This window comes from Chelonoidis abingdonii, chromosome 14 (genome assembly GCF_003597395.2).
Source record: "Chelonoidis abingdonii isolate Lonesome George chromosome 14, CheloAbing_2.0, whole genome shotgun sequence".
In the NCBI taxonomy this organism is placed as follows: Eukaryota; Metazoa; Chordata; order Testudines; family Testudinidae; genus Chelonoidis; species Chelonoidis abingdonii.
The window spans coordinates 10,396,452-10,412,372 of NC_133782.1; the positions used below are offsets into that span (position 1 = coordinate 10,396,452).

Here is a 15,921-nt window from a genome sequence, read left to right on the forward strand (position 1 = left end):
TCCCTTCTGTATATTGTGAAACTCGATGTTCCTTCCTAAGTGGAGCACTTTGCAATTGTCTTTATTAAACTTTAGCTGGTTTACCTCAGACCATTCTCCAATTTGTCCAGATCATTTTGATTTAACCCTGTCCTCCCAAAGCAGCGTTGCGTCCTCCCGGTTTGGTATATCTGCAAACTTAATAAGTATACTTTCTTGCCAACATCTAAGTCATTGATGAAGATATGAACAGAACCGGTCCCAAACAACCCTGCGGGACCCACTTGTTATACACTTTCAGCAGGATTGGAACCATTAATAACTACTCTCTGAGTATGTATCAGCCAGTTTATGCAACCCACCTTATAGCTTAGCCCATCTAATTGTATTTGCCTAGTTTATGATAAGATATTCTGCAGCGACCATATCAAATGCCTTACTAAAGTCTAGATATACCACATCCACTGCTTCTCCCTTATCCACAAGACTCGTCATATATGCATTGTTTGCGCTCACATTCTTCATGTCTCTACTGCAAGATTCTTAGTCCTGGAAGAAAGTGGAAGAAGGTCAGATTATCATTGATTCCAATAGACCTACACCAATTTACATCAGCTGAGAATCTGGCTATGGGTATTTATCCCGTGTTTCCTTTTTTTTAAGGGTATTTTTAGTCTGAGATAATGCACTAGTCCAGGATGATACCTATTGGAGAGGTCAGACCTGGCAGAGGTGAAGAAATATACATATATGTTCAGGGTACTCCACATGTCATTGTAGTCTCATGAGTTGGCAGGATAGTTAAGTGATTGTGTGATATGCTCTCATGTCAAGGGTTTATTCAGTTCTTATTTTAAAATTATTGCAGCTAAATTCTGTTTTTGCTTAAATTTTGAGGATGCATTGTGGAAAACTGGAAAATAGTTATATTTTTATAAGTATCATATGCCCGTCGTATCTTTGTCATATTATTCTGCATGAATGCGTAGTTAGATGAAAGGAGTTGTTTAGGAAACCAGGCAGGAAAGATAAAACAATGGCCTCAGTGAGGAGCTGTTCCTCATGCAATAGCCAGATTTATAGCCATGAAGAAGGAATCTTCAGATCCGACTCTGGCAGCTGGGGCAAGATCCTGGAAGATCAAAAGACCTGACCATTTGAAAAGGTGCCATTGCAAGGCTCAGAGGAGTGGTCAGCATGCCGTGAGGTTGACACAGAAAGTTTGTGTCGCAGGCTGGCAGAGACTGATTGTGAGCCAGGATCATAAAATCTTAAAAATGTAGAGCTGGAAGGGACCTCAAGAGGTCATCTAGTCCACCTCCCTCCCCAAACAGAAAGCAGGCTACAATTTGATCTTCAAGAGAACAGGAGACACCAAAGCTAAGTCATGTCTACCTAGGGGCTCAAGGGGAACACCAAGCCTGGACAAGACAATATGTGTATTGGTCTCTTTGTTACTTTAATCCACTTCTCTAAGCATTGTGTGCCTTTTGGCAAAATAAATCATACTTTGTTCTGGAGAAGCTGCTTCTGTGTCACTACATAGTGTTATTATCCAAAGACTGCCAGAGGAATACCCTTCGAGATGCCAAGCCCATTGGGCCAGCTAAGTAATATGGTTGGCAAACAGAAGCAGGATATAACCCAAAGACTCTGTCAGAGAGTAGTTAGGCCATGAGGCCCCATCCCAAAGAGAAGTGGAGGCACTAGCCTGTCACTTAAAAGAGATGCACTTGGGGGACAGGGAAAGAGGCTCTCAGCAGCAGCAGCCTATCCAGGGACTGTGACATGTATAAATGTAATTTTTAATTTTTTTAGAATGCGATTTTTAAATGGTCAACCTTCCTGGACTGTCCCACTGATTGTTTTCAACTCTTTTTCTCTGAAGTAGAAATTTGTGGCAGAGGGGAGGAGAACTAACCCATTATTTTTATGTTGTTCTAGTCTAGGTATAAAATAATGTAAATAATTTTGCAAAAAGATTTACTAGATATTTTTCTTTTAGAGTTTATACATATCCTTGTTTGTCAGCAATCCTTGATAAATATGAGGTAAGTTACAACTTCATTGTGAATTGTATAGACTTTCCCTTAATACAACTGATGTATAGTTCTGTCTGTAAGTAGAGAACAGATGGGACTACACAGAGAGTAAAAAGATTATTTTAAAGTGCTATACAGACATCTTGTATGTATTTAAGGTTTGTTTAAATTACCTACTTTTGTGTTATAATACATTATTTTGAGAACCTCCTGTTCGTCCTAAATTAATTTTTACAATATATTTTAGCTACAGATACCTCTGGATGAAAATCTTGAAGAATTTTGGATTGATTTTAATGTTGGTAGCCGAAGTATATCCTTCTATGTTGCAGCAGATGATGAAGTAAGCTAACTTTCCTTGACTATATGGAAAAATATATATTTTTTTTTTTCAAACAAAACAATCAGCCTGAAAAGAGCTGTTCTCAGCACTATTGTGAAATTGGAGAGTGAATTGCAAACTAGTACAGTTCATTTTAAAATAAGTGCGAAGTGGAAATACATAGATGGTATCTCGCTTATTCTTAAAACAGAAATATTAACAGAAAATGAATGGCAAGTACCAATTTACGGCATTATTCATTATTGTGGCCCACATTTTGTAATATGTTTATACACACAATTTCCTGTGCAGTTCTGTGCCTAAGTTGTTGGAAAAATCTGTTCTTGTGTGTCTTCATTCAAATAGGCAGTGGCATTACTGATCGTTCAGCCATAATACATCAGTTCAGCTTCAGTTGGGATTCTTTCACTTTCTAAATCCCTTACATTTTTGTACACATCAGATGTATACAACTTCAGAATAGTAAAAATTAATGGCTGTTAAAACTAAGAATTTCCGTTCTGAATCTAATTTGCAGCTGTTCATTGCTGAACGAGTCTGCATCAAATGTTCTAGTTTCATCTTTGGAAATGCCACTCACACTGTTGCCGGATATCATAAGTTCTTGTACTGGTGAGTCTGAGTGTTCAGATGTGAGAAATATCTTTCCTTTTATAGAATTTTATTTTCTGCATTTCAGCTCCTTCATTCAGAATACGTTCTTTCCATTCATTCCAGTTTGTTCTGAATTGATGGATTTGAAATCTCAATAAAAAAAAACTGTCACAAATGTCTTGATGTTCCAGGATGTTATAGTTAAAGAATAATTGTAATAATGTGCATTTACATTTAATTAATTTATCATTTAATATAAGTTCTTTATTTTCAAAACATCTTGTTTTTTGTTTGAGGATCATCAGTGGGAAACAGTCAGCATACCTAAAGAAGAGGTAGAAATGTACAGTCTTGAAGGTATTGACAGACATGAATGTATCCTTTTACTCCTGAATTATTCTGTCTACCTAACTATAAATTAATTTTGTATTCTGAATTACTCTGGATTGAATCCTAAAGTCCTTACTCAGTTCTTAAATGAGCAAAATTCTCATTGCTTTCAGGAACTTCAAACCCTTGCATTTATATGGGTACTGATTTGTCATTCATTGCGCAGTTGCTCTGCAAAATGCATGCTTAATTGGCTTGTGCAGTTACCACAGCTGCATATATATTTTGGGTAACTGTCCACAAGTGGCTAATTATGATTTCTTTGCATAATTAATTATATTTGGACATGTACATTAAATATACAGTTTTGACTTATTTTAAAATGTTATAAAATTTCTTATAAACATGTATTAAGGAAAAGCCCACCGCATGAAAGAGTGATGCATTATACATTATAAAACTCTTTGAATCCTGGTTTATGAAATTATTGCAAAATTTTGGAAAATGTAATAGTATTGCAAGGATTTTATTGGGAGTATAAAATTAACTTGTTCTGCTATTATAGTTATTGTGAAAGAGAAAATAAATATTAATTGGGCTTGATTTCTTCAGGGCCTTGTAGTCACTTAAACCTTTACAAAACGGGTGCAAAATGTTATCAGGTTGGAATTCTCTACTCATGTACAACACTGTCAGTATTTTATACCTATTTGTCATTTTACAGAGGTGTTATCAACTACACTAACTTCAAGGCAGTGAATAATCTGGCCCTTTTTCCAGAACATTATAAAAAATGTAAAGAATTAAACTGTACTTTCTACAGTACTTACTGCGTTTTCAGACTAATTAATAAATATATTTTTAAAGAAATTTTTGAAGGTTTAAAGTACTTTTATTTGTTAGAAAAATAACGATTTTTCATACAGTTGAACGTTGAATTGTTTCATGTAAATACAATCCGGTTTAGCTTTGATTAGAGAGCAGCAGATAGGCAAATTGAGAACTCTACATTTCAGCTGAGTTTCGTGTTCTTTCAAGTGCTAAACAAGAAGTGTTTGAAGCCTAATGAATGCTTCATCTTTATGCAGAAAAAGAGTCAAAGAAGTTACTAACAATAATTTTAAAAAATCCAGTAACTGTGGGTAATCAAGAAGGGGAGCAAATGTTGCTATATTTTGATCCTGTCTTGGAAATCATGGAAGTGGCCCGAAAGGTTTATGGTGCAAATAAATGTAAGGTAAGACTGAAATTTTCTTCCTTTTTCAGCATTTTCTGTCCAGCTGGAACAAAAAATTCTACTGTGGAACTATTATTTTAAAATGGTTTCTTTATTGATACTTGTTCTGTATTGAGATGCTTGCAAACATTTTCACAATAGATGCTCCAGCGTTTTCATTGTAAGCTTTTCTGTTAAGGGTTAACATCTTTTAAAATATACTACAATTGAATTTAATAGGCTATAATGGGAGTTTAATTGGAGATGCTAGAGGTTGAGACGAAGATTTATAGTATTGTGTGTCTGAAAAAATGTATGCAATTATTGGATGCATGCAAAGGCAACGAATGCATTCACATGGACACTTAACTGTGTGTTTACCACTGTTATGAGCACAACCCTAGTAATTGTGCATGCAGGCTAGCAACTAGGTAGTGTCTTTTTGTGTGTCTTTTTGAACAGAGATCTTTTTCCATTCTAATAATCTGGGCCTGAACTAATGTTAGACCAAATAATTAGTTTAATTCAGAATGTAACAGGGCCTTCTTCTGACTCTGTCTACAAATCACACAGAGACCCTTGTGCTGGTTCAACACCCTGTACAGTTTATTTATAATTGAATCCCACCATACCTAGTGCCTTTACAAGTAGGGAGAGAGCAGTATCTCTCTTCCTCTCACTACCTGCTTTCTCCCCTTTTCACTTCCTTCTTGTGTCTATTTGTGGGCTCTGGCTAATGGCTTAATTAGTCTTTCTGCCCTGCCCCATCCACAAATTAGGCACAAGTCTGCCTTGTCAGCTCCAATCTGCTTTGCCTGATTGGAGCTGCTGTGAACAGAGTGCTGACTCTGGGTTTCATACCTAGCACTCTGTCACACACAAGCAGTACAAACCTCTGTATACAGCATGCCTCAGCTCAGTCTTATCTGGAGGTGCAAGTCTAGTTCACTCTCCATGCCATTCAGTCTCTGCCATCTTTACTAAGACTAACATCAATGATCCCAATCATGATGATTTTCTTTTTATTATGTGGACACCTGTCTACTAGGAATTACACTACGATCTTCAATTTATTTCACGTGGGCTATAAAATAACAAAGAGATGCTAGCTACTTTTAGTCACTAGTGCCCTAGATCTGATATCCCATGTTATGATATTTTCTCTTAGCCAGCTAGTCCTTTCCTTACTTCCAGGCATTTACAACTTGGCCATAAGAGTTTGCTGTAGGCTAAAACCAAATACACGAGCTCTCCATCTGGAAGCAAATTTTTAAAGTAGGTCTCTTCTAAAAGTCTCCCCAACTGCCAAAACTTCAGGCTAAAAAAACTAATGAGGAACTGAGCTTCTTATTAATGAACAAAAGTGCTCATTATCTCCATTGATCAGGATTAAAAAAACATAATGGGCCACTTTTTGCTAGTTAGAGCTGGAGCTTTATTTCTCAGTGTTGATTTTTTAATTCAGGCACACAGGGCAACAGTGGAAGGGCATATTTCCAGAAATACCTGATTTATGAGACAGTAGCAAAGCTGTTAATACTTAAAGCATCCCCAATCACAGGCGCTGACTTTTTTGAAACTGCCAGGGGGTGCTCGACCCCTGGGTCTGCCCCAGGCCCCGGCCCCACTCCACCCCTTCCTCCAAGGCCCCGCCCCACTTCTCTCAACTCTCACTTCACCCCCACCATGCTTCTTCCCGCCCAGTTCCACCCCCTTCCCTGAGTGTGCCCCATTCCCGCTCCTCTCCCCTTCCTCTCAGCCTCCCTGCACACCGCGAAAGAGCTGATTGCAACAGGTGGGAGGCACTGGAAGAAAGGGGAGGTGCTGATCCACGGGGCCTGCCGGCAGGTGGGAGGCACTGGGGAGAGTTGATGGGGGGGGGAGGGGGCTGCCACCCACCATTTTTTCCCTATTGGCGCCTATGATTCCAATTACATGTTAACCTTGCCTAATCAACTTCATAGGCTATACAGATTATTTAAATACAAACAACAATTTGGAATGCCTGTGGTGAAGTTTTTTTGGTCCGTTTTTGTTTTATTTTTTCTTAGATAAGAAAAGGCATTTCTAAAGATTCCAGAGATTCCTTCTGAACTTCATTCTCATTCTTTTCATTGTCATGTATTTCAGTGTACCACATTTCTTACAAGTGAATGTGGACCAACATCCTTGCCATACAAAACATGGACCATACTGTCCCACCCTTCTCTGCAGATGGAGGGAATGAAAGCAGTCAAATCCTGGTGGGGGGAGCCTCAGTAGAAAACAGTGCTGCTTTGGTGGCTTTCTCTCAACTTTGCAAAAGTCCCTCTGTAGGATTTGGGATCTTTGAGTTGAGGCAGAGAAAGAATGGTACAAATGTTTTCTACATCACCTCTCCCATAACGTAGCGGGCTTTCTGTGAACATAATAGTGATTCTTTAGCAGTACATTAATGAACCTCACCCGCCTCCATGATGCGGAACATCCCATAAGGGGAATTCTAGTACCAGTGGCTTCCAGAGGAATCACTGACAGCACAACCACACCAGGAGAATTTGCTGCCAAGGAGCCAGCAGTTTCTGTGACCCAAAGCCATTGTGGGACTCCACATAGATGGTCATGTGCCTCTGGATATCCTAAGATTTGCTGGTTTGAAAAATTTAACTCCCTATTACTTGTGTGGATTAGCAAACTGCTCTTCTCTAAGCGCCATATGATGGAAGAATTCATAATAAATTTATCTGGTGCAAAGTTGAAGTCTTTTCCCCTATGTGGGAGTAACCTCTGTTGAGGATTATATAACCCTGTGAACTTAATATCTTATTTGTGATTCATATAAAAAGATGAGAAAATTTAGAAGGTAGAGCAAGTGTATATGTTACATTAATTGTTTGTGTTTTGTAGGGATTTACCAAGAAGCAAGCCACATCAGTTGCCAAAACATCAGTTCATATAATTTTTGATGAAAGTGGATCACAGGTACGTTACACAGTTCTGGTTGGGAAATTATTTTAATCGTGAGGATTTTCAAACCAAAATCATGTGTCTTTTCTGGGGCCTTACACAGTTGAGAGGAGCTGCCACAAATGGTGAATTTTGTTAAATGGATTTCTCTGTTGGTTATAGCGATCATGATCCAACCTAAAGACATTTAACGTGGTATTTCTCGTATGTTGTTGATCTCCAATAGCCAGCAATTTTCTTGTTTATTAGCCAGTTTGGTTGTTATAAATCATTGTAAGAACAGAGGGGCTTTTAAGGCAGATAGTAAATGGTTGGAAAATAGATAAACAACTAACATAACAAACTTTTTTTTTATTTTGTTTTCTTAAATAGAAATTTTGTATTTATTTTTTTCAAAATGCTGCAGCAACATGCAAATCATAAAGCTGTTTAGACAAAATCTATGCAAAGAAAACACACTGAGTGGCTATGATAACAATGAGTATGATTCAGGAAACTGTCCATATTCAGGATAGCACTTAGATGTTTTCCTGAATAGGAATGGACTTAAGCACATGTTTAAGTGTTTTCCCGAATTGGAGCCACTAGTCTTCCACACTCCTTAAATTTCCCACCAGTGGCAGCAATGGTGGGAGTTATGCTGTAGACGGGGCTTCAAGAAGCTGCTGGCATTTTAACAACTAGGTTGTCTAACACTTTTTTGTAACTGGCCTATACAAGTATGGTGAGTACCACTGACATACACTAATACATTGTTTGCAATGTTAGCAACACTGGAAAATTTTAGGAGGAAAATGTAGTATAGACAAGGCCAAAATATACAGCTGTAGTAAGAATGTGGGGAACTGCAGAGGAAATCATAAAACATTCTGAGTCAAGAACTTTGAAAGCAAACCAATTGGAGTAGAGTTTTTAGTGTCTCAATTCATTCTGTATTTTTCCCTTCACTTTTTTGTGCCACATTCCACATAAACCCCTACTCACCTCGCATGTAGGAAGACAATCGTGAGAGAAGCTGCAGTGGTGGACCAGAGTCACATACAAAAGATTGTAAACAGTGATTAATCCTGCAGTATTAATTAGGGCTTGTTCTTGTAAACTGTCCCATTTGTCTAGTCATACTGCATGTGAAAAGTTTAACTGATGTTAACAGGGCTACTATTTAAGTAAGGTTTTATGGAATTATGGTTTTTTTAATTTATTTTAAATAATATATTAAACATTACATGTGATGTCATTTCCCCCAAAATACTGAGTAGGTTCTTGTACCAGAAAGTCAATTGTCACCTTGCTTGAAAGAACAATCAAGAATGGAAGGGAAATCCAGTAAGTCTGCAAAACAACAACTTCCTGTACAACAAAGGAATCAGAATAAAAAAACTAACCAAGACAACTACAAAAATATTCAATCTAAGGTAAGTATGTTTATCAAAACAGAAATAGTTTAGCATAAATAAAAATTAAATTAAATTCTTAGTTATAGAGCCATGACTAATATATTGTAGTTACACTGCAGTTCATAGACTTCAAGGTTAGAAGGAACCATAATGATCATCTAGTCTGACCTCCTGCACTTTACAGGTCACAGAACCTCACACACCCACTCCTGTAACAGACTCATAACCTCTGGGTGAGTTACTGAAAACCTCAAATCATGATTTAAAGAATTCAAGTTAAAGAGAATCCACCATTTAGTCTACTTTAAACCAGCAAGTGACCCATGCCTCTTGCTACAGAGGAAGGCAAAATAAAACCCCAGGGTCTCTGTCAATCTGACCTGGAGGAAAATTCCTTCCCGACCCTAAAAATGGTGGTCAGTTAGACCCTGAGCATATTGGCAAGGCCTACCAGCTGGACACCCGAGAAGGAATTCACTGTAGTAACTCAGAGCCCTCCCCATCTAGTGTCCAATCTCCAGACATTAGGGATATTTGCTACTAGCCGCTGCAGAATGGCTATGTGCCACTGCAGGCAACCTCATCATTCCATCCTCTCCATAAATTTATCAAGCTGAGTCTCGAAACCTGGTAGTTTTTTTGCCTTCACTGCTCCCCTTTGAAGGCTGTTCCAGAACTTCACTCTTCTGATAGTTAGAAACCTTCATCTAATTTCAAGCCTAAACTTGATGATGCCAGTTTATGTTCATTTGTTCTCATGCCAACATTGGTACTTAACTTAATACTAATTATCACTAAGCTATATAATTGAAGGTTAACCATCTTTCTGAATTTTTTGCTTTTTGGTTTAAAAATTAATACAGTAGAAAATGTTATTTTTAAACAGGCCCCTTGCAACTCTGAGAAGAATCTTTTAGAATTTTTTCTTAATTTTTTTTTATATATTTGCATATCCCATTGTAGATGGAAGTTTAAGTGTATTTTAGCCCCTTGCTGGCCTGTTAATAACCTTCAGTATTAACATTTCTCACTAGAGTCATGTTTCTCTCTCTCTCACACATACACTTGTGCATGCATACACTCACACACAGAGTTCAGCTCTAGGTGAGCATGTGAGAAGCCTGTAAAGAGGATCTGCATCCCTTGTGTATGCAAAGCACAATTCTATATGGATCTTCCTGTGGATAGGGGATACTGTAAACTAGGCCATGGGAAGAACAGAATCAGTGAATTTGTGAGTACATAGGTCCACTAGTCATTATTCCACACAGTGGTTCTGCAGCCTTAAAGTTACAAATATAGCAACTGAGTGGCTCTACTGCTTCATCATAGCCTACTTGATGGATTCTGGCACCAGTGGAACTCCTTGTAGTCATCCAGTTACTTGTGCTGTGTATTGAGAAGAAGATTTGTCCCTTGCTGAATTACTTCACAAAATCCCAACACCTGATCTCAATTACAAATTACATGCTAATTAAAACTCATTATTTTATGTCACATTATTCCCTTAGTATTTGAGAAGTAAAACTTTAAACACTGCCATCAGCACGGGGTGCAAAAATTGAGATACTAATAGTTAAAATATTGAATGACTTCAAGAAATATAAAAAACCTGTAAAAAAAATATAAAAAAGTGTCCTAAGCTGTGGTATTAAAATGAATTGTTTGTTTGTTTTTTTTATGCATTTCAAGATTACTACGCCTACTAAAAGGAAAGTGTCTGAAGCATCAGTGATTGTCCCAGGAACTGGTAGACTGCCTCTGAGGAGCCCATTGGTATTTGTCAAGACGTGTAAGTTGGTATTTATTTTTAATATTAAAAATATGTTTAAAATAGTTTTTGTCCTCTACTTGTAATTTAAACTAATTTCTTTACCCAAGGCATTATGCGCTGATTGTTAACACTGCCAAGAGAAAAACTTGCATTATGTTACCACAATCAGGCATGAACTATGATATGTTTGTGGAGCTGGAAACAAGGCTAAAATGTTATTCATTGGATTTCCCCAGCAAATGCATAATCCTTAAGTTTCTATGCCATACTACCCAAAGAGCTGAAGAGATTCTGAAGTGCAAATTGTAAGGAACTCTTCCACCTTCGTTGGCATATTAAGTATCATTGTCAGGAAACTCAAATATAAATAAGTGGTATTTCATAAAGATATTGGGCAGCATTCTCAGTAATGTGTACAATGTCTACAGCAATCACAGTGAATCACATTTGTACACTCATCAACCAAACTTTACTCTTGTCTTCTTGACAAGGCACATCACCAGCTTTGTCAGAGTCATTCAGCAGCACTTTTTCCCTAACACTTTTTGTGTGTCTCTTCAAGAACAATCTGACTATCTTGCTGACTGATGAGGTGTGGGAGCACTGCAGGTCTGGGTAGAAGAAACCGGGTCCAGAACTGCTTACATTCTCTTCAGAAGAGAATCACTGATTGAGGAGGAAGTAGGGGAGAACCTTTCCCTAGTCACTCCTGGTTCACCTCCAGGATCTACCATCTTCCCACTGGCAAACCAACTAGCAGTCTCCCATCACTTGGTCCTTTCCCTTTACACAGAAGCTGCGTAGGAGAAAGGTCAGTAGGAGTTCAAATGTGAGAGGAGAGGAACTGGTGATTGAGGCCACGTCTACACTACGGGATAAAATCGAATTTGCTAAAATCGGTTTTATAAAACTGATATTATAAATTCGATTTCATGCGGCCACACTCGGCACAGTAATTCGGCGTTGTGCGTCCATGCTCCGAGGCTAACGTCGATTTCTGAAGCGTTGCATTGTGGGTAGCACTTCATAGCTGTATCCCATAGTCCCGCAGTCTCCCCCGCCCCTTGGAATTCAGGGTTGAATCTTAATTGTCGCGAGGGGTTTCTGGGTAAAATCTCGTCAGTCATTCCTTCCTCCGGAAAACATCAGCTGACAATCCTTTCACTCCGTTTTCCCTGGATTGCCCTGGCAGTCGCCATAGAATGGCAACCATGGAGCCTGTTCAGCTTTTTTTTTTTTTTCCTATGGCACCGTATGTGTACTGGATGCCGCGGAGAGAGATGCGATACTCAGCGCTACACAGCAGCATCACTTGCTTTGCAATGATAGCAGAGACGGTTACCGGTCGTTCGTGTGCCGTCTACCAGAGTAAACTGGCAATGAGATGACGGTTATCTCTCCCTCTCTGTTACTGTCTGCTGCTATCATGAGTGCCCCTGGAGCTGAAATTTTGAAAGCAAAATTGGGGATTGACTCACTGGGACTGAGTCAATCCTCCCTTATGGTTTCTAAAAATAGTCAGTCCTGCCTAGAATAAGAGGCAAGTGTATTAGAGGACCAGTGTAGCAGAGCACACTGGCTCCCGTGTCGGTATTCACAGGGGGTGCCCCTTCAACAACCGCACCCATTGCTTCCTCCTCCCCACCTTCCTGGCTACCGTGACAGTGTGTCCCCCCACCCCCATTTGGGTCATGAGTTATAAAGAATGCAGGAAAAGAAACAGAGACTTGGAGGCAGCCTCCTGGGCTATGACAGTCCAGGCAGTACAGAATCTTTTCTTTACACAGGAAAGGGGGGCTGATGAAGTTCAGCCCCCAGTTGCTATGATGGAAAGACGGTTACCAGCCGTTCTGGACCATCTACTGGGAGTAACTGGGAGTCCATTCCATTTTTACCCAGGTGCCCCGGCCAGCCTCACCTCAGGCGCAGCCAGGAGCACTCACGGCTGAGGCGACGACGGATATCAGTCATATTGTACCGTCTACCACCGGGTGGGAGGGGAGGAGCGGATACTGCTTCTTCACTGCGGCAGCATCGCGTCTACCAGCAGCTTCAGTAACATAGGGCTGACATTGACAGTAGCAAGGAATGATTTCTTTCCCTTTTCTTCATGTGGTGGGGGGGGGGGAAGAAACTTGAGGAGCTGGCCTGAACCACACCAGACACTGGGTTGAAGCGTAGTACAGACTTGGAGCTCAGCCAAGAATAGCAAATACTTTCAGCGAGACTGTTGTGGACTGGGGATAGCTGGAGTCCTCAGTACCCCCCTCTCCTCGTCCATGAGCGTCCATTTGAGTCTCTGGCTTCCCATGATACGCTTGTCACGCAGCGCTGTGTACCCTGAGAATTTTTTTTCAAACGCTTTGGCATGTTCGTGGAGCTCGGATACAAAAGATTTGTCTCCCCACAAGCGTATCCATATCTCAGTTCCCGCAGTCGCCCCCGCCCCTTGGGAATTCAGGTTGATCTAATTGTCGCGGGGGTTTCTGGGTGTAATCTCTCAGTCATCCTTCACTCCGGGAAAACATTCAGCTGACAACCTTTCACTCCGTTTTTTCCCTGGATTATCTCTCTTGAGTTCAGATTGCTGTCCAGAGCGGTCAGTGGTGCACTCTGGGATACCGCCCGGAGGCCAATAACAACGATTTCCATCCACACTAACCGTAATCCGAATTGTTAATATCGAATTTAGCGCTACTCCTCTCGTCAGGGTGGAGTACAGAAATCGATTTAAAGAGCGCTTTATATCGATGTAAAGGGCATTGTAGTGTGGACGGGTACAGCGTTAAATCGATTTAACGGCCATTAAATCGATTTAAACGCGTAGTGTAGACCAGGCCTGAGGAACATTCATTGACTTAGCTTTCTCACAGAATCCCCTTAAATGCACAGTATCCTCAGCTTTGTATGTTATACATAGTATAAGTTAAAAGAATAATGAAGTTGCAAAGCCAAGCTTTCAAAAGTTAGTAAATGCCAGAATTAAGGTTGCCTATGCTACTTTTGGTTGATTCATCTACGCATATGTATTATGATGCGGACTTTAATTACATGATCACGTGCTCTTTTTTCACAGGACTCATGCCTCTTTCAGTACACAGAATCCCTGTCTTCTTATCCAGTAGTGTAGCTTCCTTAATTTCACTGGCAGTATTTTTGATTTTCACTTGTGTGATATCAGAATTAGGCTAAAATTGTTTAAAATGTTATTAAATGAATGTAATGATGAGAAACAGCCTTTAAATGTTGTGATGCCACTGAGATCACAATAATTTTAATGGACAAAAGTAAAATTAACAAGTCTCTGGTTTGTTTTCAGCAACTCCCCGAAAGGCCCGCTTTAAACTGCCTTTGCAAATGATGAGCTCTTCTGAAAAAAGTAACATTACCAGAATAACTGAGAGCGGAATAAATAATTTAGATCTAGAGCATACTGGACCACGTATATCTTCTATAGCTGACTCTCTTAAAAGGCGTAACGTTGCTGCAGAAAAAGTAAGTTTTTAGAAAAGAATAATCCATTTTCATCTTTTCTTTTCTTCATAATACTTATTAGTCTCATCAGGTTTTGTGCTGATACAAAAGTGATCTTGTAGATCTCCATTTTTTTTCTCTAAATCCTTTTTTCCTCTAAATCCTGTCTTGTTTCAGATTCACACTTTCAGCTGGCTAAAACTAAGCAGTACTCCTACTGGCAAACAAGGATACCTATAAAATTATGTTTGCAGTTTTATCTGTATTGGTCCCAGGATATTACAGAAACAAAATGCGTGAGGTAATACCTCACCCACCTTGCATCTGTAAAATTATTCTAAGATCTGCATTTATCCCTTAAGGCTGACCATACCTATTCTCACCCTCTGGTAAACTTGCTTTTTCCTTTCCCAACCTTATACATGATCTGTCAATTTTTTATCCATTGTAGTCTCCAGTTCACTCAGCGTAATAGTCCCCATATGCTATAGTGTTCAAAGGTTAATGAGCTTTTTTGGACTAATAGGATAGTTTTTTACATTACTGACATTTAATACAGAAAACATTTACATGCATTAATTTTTAAATTGCAAAACAGACTTTCTTTGAAGTGAACACATTTTTATTGAAAAGTTTCAAGGACAATGCGAATCTAAAGAAATGGAGACGATAAAGGTGTGGCCAATTTATATCCAGCCTCTACCTCTGCAATGCTATCAAAACACAACAACTAAAAATTTTTAGTGCCACATTTTTAGACAATTTAGTTGTCCGATTGTGTTTCTACTTTGTGAACACAATCACTGCAGATGTTTGGGCAAATCAGATAGTTGCATGATCAAATGGATTAGGCTTGTTTCTATACACCAGGGGTAGGCAACCTATGGCATGCATGCCGAAGGCGGCACGCAAGCTGATTTTCAGTGGCACTCACACTGCCCGGGCCCTGGCCACCGGTCCGGGGGGGTTGCATTTTAATTTAATTTTAAATGAAGCTTCTTAAACATATTTAAAACCTTATTTACTTTACATACAACAATGATTTAGTTATATATTATAGACTTCTAGAAAGAGACCTTCTAAAAACATTAAAATGTATTACTGGCACACGAAACCTTAAATTAGAATGAATAAATGAAGACTCGGCACAGCACTTCTGAAAGGTTGCAGAGCCCTGCTATATACAATCCCTGAGTTTGCATGAGCATATTTTGTGCATTAATTTAATTGTGCACCTAATTCTCTGGAAAACCATCCCTTAAACTGTTCAACTTTATTAAAACTCCACTGTCATGAAATATTTTAAGGAACAAACAATAGCATCATCTACATCTGTGAAATGCCATTGTCTTCATATGGTATCATTGACATTTCTGCAAACTGATGGCCTGGCCCAAAGCCCACTGAAGTTAATGGAAGCACTCCTGTTTATTTCATTGTGCTTTGGCTCAGACCCTGAAACTAAAGGTTAATGGGGTTGCACAGATCCTGTGAGTATTTAACCTGAAGATACTGATTTTGCACTGGTGTAGCTGATTGTATAATTTGCCCTAAAGAATCTCTCTTACTGGTGTGAGATGAAAATATCTCAGTTGGACTGTCAGAACTGTGTTGAGTTTGTGGGACTTGAAGGTGGAAAAACATCCTTTTACTTCAACTTGAGCAAATGTCATATAGAAACTCCCAAGACACAATGAATATGTAAAAATGATCTTTTGGGATTCCAAAACAATTTTCAGGGTAGAACCATGCTGTCTGAAAAACATTTTGTAAGAGTCAGAAAAATAGTTTTCCAAAATTTATTCTTTAATAGTAAAATTACTTCC

The 15,921-nt window shown here is 39.1% G+C and overlaps 1 protein-coding gene across 1 annotated transcript in view; it reads left to right on the forward strand.

The window, feature by feature from the left end:
- Positions 1 to 15,921, forward strand: part of SYCP2 (synaptonemal complex protein 2) — an 86,045-nt gene that overhangs the window by 20,021 nt on the left and 50,103 nt on the right. Inside the window, exons 11-18 of the mRNA XM_075072454.1 lie at positions 1,985 to 2,030; positions 2,269 to 2,364; positions 3,255 to 3,315; positions 4,377 to 4,525; positions 7,391 to 7,465; positions 8,710 to 8,865; positions 10,540 to 10,639; positions 13,941 to 14,116. Of these exons, the coding sequence (XP_074928555.1) occupies positions 1,985 to 2,030; positions 2,269 to 2,364; positions 3,255 to 3,315; positions 4,377 to 4,525; positions 7,391 to 7,465; positions 8,710 to 8,865; positions 10,540 to 10,639; positions 13,941 to 14,116 (859 nt within the window). The remainder of the gene's footprint in view (positions 1 to 1,984; positions 2,031 to 2,268; positions 2,365 to 3,254; positions 3,316 to 4,376; positions 4,526 to 7,390; positions 7,466 to 8,709; positions 8,866 to 10,539; positions 10,640 to 13,940; positions 14,117 to 15,921) is intronic.